General features: G+C 35.2%; 1 protein-coding gene across 1 annotated transcript; it reads left to right on the plus strand.

The window, feature by feature from the left end:
- Window positions 1-888: 888 nt before the first annotated feature.
- On the plus strand, window positions 889-6,250 carry psmc2 (proteasome 26S subunit, ATPase 2). Its single transcript, XM_073838096.1, has 12 exons — window positions 889-1,050; window positions 1,396-1,433; window positions 1,541-1,622; window positions 1,718-1,817; window positions 4,298-4,429; window positions 4,518-4,590; window positions 4,684-4,779; window positions 4,862-5,026; window positions 5,120-5,207; window positions 5,508-5,710; window positions 5,793-5,889; window positions 5,967-6,250. Exons 1-12 carry the CDS (start codon window positions 981-983, stop codon window positions 6,122-6,124), a joined length of 1,302 nt encoding a protein of 433 aa, XP_073694197.1. The 5' UTR covers window positions 889-980; the 3' UTR covers window positions 6,125-6,250.
- Window positions 6,251-8,431: the final 2,181 nt, after the last annotated feature.

An 8,431-nucleotide genomic window follows, 5' to 3' on the forward strand; every position in this document is an offset into this window, starting at 1 on the left:
TTAGTTACACTACTAGTTACCAGGGAAAGTAATAGTATTATTGTAATGCATTACTAACTAATTACTGTCCAACACTGCAGACAATCAATAAAAACGGTGGAACAAATTAAAATGTATAGGTAAAATGCCAAATCCAGAACATGAATAATTGAATTAGTGCTGTGAAATCGATTAACCGCAATTAATCGCATCCAAAATAAAAGTTTGTGTTTACATAATATATATGTGCTTTGTATATGTATATAAAAAATATATGAAATTTATTTCAGAAGTATATGTAATATTAATTCATAATTATATAGAATATAAATCATATAGGTGAACCTGAACCAGAACCTAAGATTTATACATGATCAGAAATAAGCTTTCCATTGATGTATGGTTTATTAGGATAGGACAATATTTAGTTGAGATACAACTATTTAAATCTATAGAATCAGAGGGTGCAAAAAAAAAAAAAAATCAAAATATTGAGAAAATCGCCTTTAAATTTGTCTAAATAAAGTTCTTAGTAATGCATAATACTAAACAAAAATTAAGTTTAGATATATAAATACCTTGATAGAACATGATCTTTACTTAATATCCTAATGATTTTTGGCTTAAAAGAAAAATTGATAATTGTGTCTCATACAATGTATTTTTGACTATTGCTACAAATATAATAATGTAAACATAAACTTTTATTTTGGATGCGATCAATCACTATTAATCGATCTGACAGCACTAAAATAATTACTTTGTAAAAGTTTTTTTTATTACTTTGTAAAAGTAGAAATGGTTCTCTTTCTGTCTGTATGACCATAAAGGCTATTTGAAGAATGTTAGAGGGACTTTTAAGTTGAAATGCTATCCCAGTTTCCTGTGTTTGCACGCACCGGAACAGAAAAGCGCTGTGACTGTTCGTCTGAAAACTTGCTGTGTAATCTTGCCTCTACAGTCACTAACAGATTTTTATTACAAAGGGGGAAAAAGCAGTCATGCCTGATTATTTAGGAACCGAGCAACGCAAAGTAAAGGAAGAGGAGAAAGAAGACAAACCGATTCGAGGTATTATTTGCGAAGACTTTCTGCTGGATTTTAAATTCAACGATTTAGCACAAGTTAGCATTTATTGACTAGCCGCTGTTTGCAGGTAGAATTTGTCAACAAAAGACGAATCAGCTAATCGAAAACTACTGTGCCAATGTTTTCAGGCTATATTTCTCATTTACTGTACCACGTTTATTATATGAGTTGTCAAATGTTTCAATGCTACTTATGTCACTCTGAATTAGCCTGAACATCTTATTAGAGAATAATAGACGCGTTACTTGTCTGCCTTGATTGATTTAGGTACAAATCTGCCGTCATGTATTAAATGTATATTTTATATTAATCTCTTTTATTTTTCAGCATTGGATGAAGGAGATATTGCTCTCCTGAAAACCTATGTAAGTATTAGTACTAAAAAATATGATTCAGATGACCTATAGTTCACGTTTAGTATGTAACAGCAGTGTTATTTGTCATTTATTTACTCTTATTTGTTTGTGAATAGGGCCAAAGCACATATTCCAGACAGATTAAACAAGTGGAAGATGACATTCAACAGCTTCTGAAGAAAATAAATGAACTCACAGGTAAGTGCCCTGTCATTGCGCTGAGGGAAATTTTAATAGTATGGATCACTACTTTGTAAAACAAATGCATTGATGTTGTATTTTGTATCTTGCAGGTATTAAAGAGTCTGATACAGGTCTGGCTCCTCCAGCACTATGGGATCTGGCTGCGGACAAACAGACTCTACAGAGCGAACAGCCACTGCAGGTGGCCAGGTATGAAAGGACAAAAACATATCTGGTATTAATGGTTAACCTAAGAGAAATAGAATATTTGCCTATAATATACTAGATTTTAAAACCTTTTTTAAAATAAATAACACTTGTATTAATTACGGACGCATTAAATTGATTATTTGAATACTTCTATTTTGAATTTCTTCATCCAAAAATCCTGAGAATTTTTTTTTGAAAAATAATAAAATCCTGGAAATATATATACTACCAGTCAAAGGTTTTTGAATCAAAATGTTTTATGCCTGCATTTATTTGATCCAAAGTACAGCAAAAACAGTAAAAAATTGTACAATATTTCTACCATTTAAAATAACTGTTTTCTATTTGAATAATTAAAAAATGTAATTTATTTCTGTGGTCAAAGCTAAATCAGTCTAATATGCAGATTTGCTGTTCAAGAAATATTAATACTTTTATTTAGCAAGGATGCTTTAAATTTATTAAAAGTGATGATAAAGACATTTATAATGTTACAAAAGATTACTATTTGAGATAAATGCTGTTCTTCTGAACTTTCTATTCATCAAAGAAACCTAAAAAGCTGTTTTCAACTATAATAAAATGTTTTTGAGCAGCAAATCAGAATATTACAATCATTTCTGAAGGATCATGTGACTGGAGTAATGATGCTAAAATTCAGGTTTAAAATCACAGAAATAAATAAAATGTTAAAATATATTTAAATAGAAAATGGTTATTTTAAATGACAAAAATATTTCAAAATGTTACTGTTTTTGCTGTACTTTGATTCAAATAAATGCAGGCTTGATGAGCAGAAGGGACAAAAAATCTTACTGTTCAAAAACTTTTGACTGGTAGTGTACATACAAGTAAGATGAAAACTGGAGAAATGGCTGCTAAAAATAAAAAATTCAGCTGTTTTAAATTGTAATATTTCACAGTATTTTAAATCAAATTAATAAAGCCTTGTAAGCATAAAACATTTAAAAAAAAAAAAATTCTATGTATCCAATCAACTGTATGTAATAAAGTGGTTGAATAAACAAAGTTGACTGATATGTAGCTCAGTCTCCTCACAAAAAAATCCGATTTACGATTTAAATCGATTTTCCCCCCTACTACTTTTAGCATGTTAAGAATCCCCAGCTTTTCCACAATATATGGACACCATATATTTTGCAAAATACATTGCAACTGCATCAGTGATCGCTTTTCATCAGGATCCATTTCTTATCATACCAGACACAGTGAATATTTGTAAGGCAAATAAATATGAGATGGGAGGAAAATATATATTTCCATGCTTTTCTCTTGCAGTTATATCATATACAAAAATATACAATTTTGAAATCAGAAATATTACATGATTTAAATAACTGAAACGATCTGCCAGCAGGTGGTGGTAAGACACTGATTTAATTATTAAATCACCAAATGGTTTGACTTCAGCATTGTGAAATAAATGTGTGTGTGTGTGTGTGTGTGTGTGTATATATATATATATATATACAAAAAATGTAATACTGTGTTTTTTTTATCATAAAATTATGTAAAAAAAAAAAAAAAAAAAACTACTGCAGTGCTGCAAAGCTATTAATTTTTTACCTCAACAAGAATAGCAATGTACAGTGAAAATTGCAAGATTTAGTCATTATACTTTTATAAATAATTGCAACCGTATTTAATAAAATATTTTGACATGAAAATTCAAATATTTTCTGTTAATCTATTAATCTGCTGTTCTGAGAAAATTTTTTTTTTTTTCTTCCATTCGAAAATAAACCATTCATGAGGGATTTATCACTCCCAAAACTTTGCTTCTTGTTCAGGGTATATGGCCTTTAGTAGGACAGAAAAAAACTTTTATTCAGATTCTGAACGGATTATATGTAGCCTAGGAGTGCGCAATAGCCCGCCCTTGATAATCACTAAAAACGAGTCACTTCAGTTAATCGCAAAAGTCCCTTTATAATCAACAAACCGCTTATTTACAGTGAGAGGACTGGCCAGGGAACAAAATCTGGCATTTAGAGGTGAGTGAATTCAGAACGTAATGGCCAATCACAGGTGTTCAAGATCAACAGATATGCCTGAGACATTGCTCAGCGCTACGAAAACACGTTGTCTTTTCTCGATGTGCAGAGTACAACCACAAATACGCCCTAGAGCCTTTACCAAATTTGTTTAGGCAATATCTTATTATTACAGTTTTAACTGAGGGTGCTTTTAACTGCGTGAGAAAATGGATGTGTGGCGTGAGAGCGTGTGAAAAGTGTCAATTGCATGAGAGTTGGCAGCCCTGAGTACATACAATTTCACTAATCATGTCTTCTTAGTGACTCGCATTATTTGACCGGATATTAAAGAGAAAACCGATTTTCATTCAAACAAATCGATGTAAACTACACATTCGAGTTAATTGATAAAATCGATTTATCACCCAGCCCTAGTCTCAGCCATTAAAAAAAACTAATGTCTATGGTTTTATTTGTTCATAGATGCACCAAGATCATCAACTCTGACTCTGAGGACCCAAAGTACATTATTAATGTGAAACAGTTTGCCAAGTTTGTGGTGGACCTGAGCGATCAGGTCGCTCCGACTGACATTGAGGAAGGAATGAGGGTTGGGTAAGCTGAAATGATGGATCTATCATTTCTACATTTACAAACATTCCAGCTTGAATCTAAAAGAGTTGCATTCCGTATCTGTTAACAGGGTTGACAGGAATAAGTATCAGATCCATATTCCACTGCCACCCAAAATCGATCCTACTGTGACTATGATGCAGGTACGAAACCGCTTAGAGGTTGCTTGGGATCATGAACAATATTATAAGAATAAAACTTCAGGAATAATTATGTACTGTACTGTATATAAACAGGTGGAGGAGAAGCCTGATGTGACCTACAGTGACGTTGGAGGTTGTAAAGAGCAGATTGAGAAGCTGAGAGAAGTGGTTGAGACCCCTCTGCTCCATGTGAGTCATGACTACATCTCAATGTGCCTAATAAAAACAACTGTCTGTTTCTAAAACTTAATTTCTATCTTTCTAATTTTAGCCTGAGCGCTTTGTGAACCTGGGTATTGAGCCTCCAAAGGGTGTGTTGCTCTTCGGGCCACCAGGTACAGGAAAAACCCTGTGTGCTCGAGCTGTGGCTAACCGCACCGATGCCTGCTTCATCAGAGTCATCGGATCCGAGCTGGTTCAGAAGTACGTTGGAGAGGTACGTGCCTTTTCTGTCTGATTTCTATTTAAAAAATAGGCAATTAAGTGCTTGAGAAATGTATATAACAACATGTTGTTGTGTCTTATCTAGGGTGCCAGAATGGTTCGTGAACTGTTTGAGATGGCAAGGACCAAGAAAGCCTGTCTGATCTTCTTTGATGAAATTGACGCCATTGGAGGTAAAATTTCGTTATGTCCTCTTACTCACCCTCATGTCGTTCCAAACCCATAGGACTTTCGCTCATCTTCGAAACACAAATTAAGATATTTTTAAATTGAATCTCAGAGCTTTCTAACCCTGCATAGACTGCAACACAACTGACACGTTCAAGGTCTAGAAAGGTAGTAATGACATTGTTAAAATAATCCATGTGATAAGTCTTATGGGTTTAGAATGACATGACCATGACAAATTTAAAATTTTTGGGTTAACTATTCCATTAAGTCTTAGTTATTTTGCTCACGCTGCTCTCCTGCAGGTGCCCGTTTTGATGATGGAGCTGGAGGAGATAATGAAGTGCAGAGAACCATGCTGGAGCTGATCAACCAGCTGGATGGATTCGATCCCAGAGGAAACATTAAAGTCCTGATGGCCACCAACAGACCGGACACCCTGGATCCTGCTCTGATGAGACCTGGCCGTCTGGACAGAAAGATCGAGTTCAGCCTGCCTGACTTGGAAGTGAGTGTTGGCTACAATAGAGACAAAGAGATGTATGGTATTACATAACATCATATTCTGACAATTTGTGCTCGGTTTCTAGGGACGTACTCACATCTTTAAGATTCATGCCCGCTCTATGAGTGTGGAAAGGGATATCCGCTTTGAGCTTCTTGCACGTCTGTGTCCTAACAGCACAGGTGAGTTCACACAATTTAAATAGACAATATTTGCATAAGCCTAAACATGGAGTAACACTGGTGACCTTTTCTCTCAGGTGCTGAGATTCGCAGCGTGTGTACAGAGGCAGGAATGTTCGCCATCAGAGCTCGTAGAAAAATCGCTACAGAGAAGGACTTCCTGGAGGCTGTGAACAAGGTCATCAAATCGTACGCTAAATTCAGCGCCACCCCTCGCTACATGACTTACAACTAAATTTATTCCTCTTATATGTGCTTTTTCCCCACTTAAATGTTTGTTTTCTGCCTAAAAATTCAAGCATTCTCATGTGTCTCCTTACTTTTCTGTGATATCAATGAATAAATAAAAACATTATCCATACTACGTCCTCTTTTTATTGTTTATAAATAAATAAACATAAATGTGTCTATACAGTGGGTACGGAAAGTATTCAGACTCCCTTAAATGTTTCACTCTTTGTTATATTGCAGCCATTTGCTGAAATCATTTAAGTTCATTTTTTTCTTCATTAATTTACACACAGCACCCCATATTGACAGAACAACACAGAATTGTTGACATTTTTGCAGATTTATTAAAAAAGAAAAACTGAAATATCACATGGTCCTAAGTATTCAGACCCTTTGCTGTGACACTCATATATTTAACTCAGGTGCTGTCCATTTCTTCTGATCGTCCTTGAGATGGTTCTACACCTTCATTTGAGTCCAGCTGTGTTTGATTATACTGATTGGACTTGATTAGGAAAGCCACACACCTGTCTATATAAGACCTTACAGCTCACAGTGCATGTCAGAGCAAATGAGAATCATGAGGTCAAAGGAACTGCCTGAAGAGCTCAGAGACAGAATTGTGGCAAGGCACAGATCTGGCCAAGGTTACAAAAAAGTTTCAACTGCACTTAAGGTTCCTAAGAGCACAGTGGCCTCCATAATCCTTAAATGGAAGACGTTTGGGATGACCAGAACCCTTCCTAGAGCCTTGGTGAGAGAGGTAAAGAAGAACCCAAAGATCACTGTGGCTGAGCTCCAGAGATGCAGTCGGGAGATGGGAGAAAGTTGTAGAAAGTCAACCATCACTGCAGCCCTCCACCAGTCGGGGCTTTATGGCAGAGTGGCCCGACGGAAGCCTCTCCTCAGTGCAAGACACATGAAAGCCTGCATGGAGTTTGCTAAAAACACCTGAAGGACTCCAAGGTGGTGAGAAATAAGATTCTCTGGTCAGATGAGACCAAGATAGAGCTTTTAGGCCTTAATTCTAAACAGTATGTGTGAAGAAAACCAGGCACTGCTCATCACCTGTCCGTAACAGTTCCAACAGTGAAGCATGGTGGTGGCAGCACCATGCTGTGGGGGTGTCTTTCAGATGCATGAAAAGGATGACTGGTTGCAATCGAGGGAAAGCTGAATGCGGCTAAGCACAGGGATATCCTGGACGAAAACCTTCTCCAGATTGCTCAGGACCTCAGACTGGGCCGAAGGTTTACATTCCAACAAGACAATGACCCTAAGCACACAGCTAAAAGAACGAAGGAGTGGCTTCACAACAACTCCGTGACTGTTCTTGAATGGCCCAGCCAGAGCCCTGACTTAAACCCAATTGAGCATCTCTACAGAGACCTAAAAATGGCTGTCCACCAACGTTTACCATCCAACCAGACAGAACTGGAAAGGATCTGCAAGGAGGAATGGCAGAGGATCCCCAAATCCAGGGGGGTGTTCCATAAAACAAGTTTACCAAATAAGCCAGGCTTATTTCAGTTAGGCTCAAAATAAGTCAGACTAACTGAAATAAGCCTGACTTATTTGGTAAACTTGTTTTATGGAACACCCCCCTGGTGTGAAAAATGTGTTGCATCTTTCCCAAAAAGACTCATGGCTGTATTCAATCAAAAGGGTGCTTCTACTAAATACTGGGCAAACGGTCTGAATACTTAGGACCATGTGATATTTCAGTTTTTCTTTTTTAATAAATCTGTAAAAATGTCAACAATTCTGTGTTTTTCTGTCAACATGGGGTGCTGTGTGTACATTAATGAGGAAAAAAAAAATAACTTAAATGATTTCAGCAAATGGCTGCAATATAACAAAGAGTGAAACATTTAAGGGGATCTGAATACTTTCCATACCCACTGTATGTATGTGTGTGTATATACATGTGTATAAACAAAAATAAACATAAAAATTAACATACATGCATTTAAAAAGTAAAGATTTATACAAAATGTAATGTGTATATATAAAAATAAATATATAAATCTGTGTGTGTGTGTATATAATGGAAAATATATACACAATATGTGGTGTGTCTAGATACATATATATATATATATAAACATGAAAAGTATTTATATATATATGCAAAATACAATATATACACACACACACACACACACACACACACACACACATATATATATATATATATATAAAATGAAAAAAAAATACATATACACACGTAAATATATAAAATTCTATCAAATGAATATAAATTTACATATAAATATATATTTAAAATATATACTATATATTTATTTATTTT

The sequence above is a fragment of the Garra rufa genome, chromosome 4, assembly GCF_049309525.1.
Source record: "Garra rufa chromosome 4, GarRuf1.0, whole genome shotgun sequence".
In the NCBI taxonomy this organism is placed as follows: domain Eukaryota; kingdom Metazoa; phylum Chordata; class Actinopteri; order Cypriniformes; family Cyprinidae; genus Garra; species Garra rufa.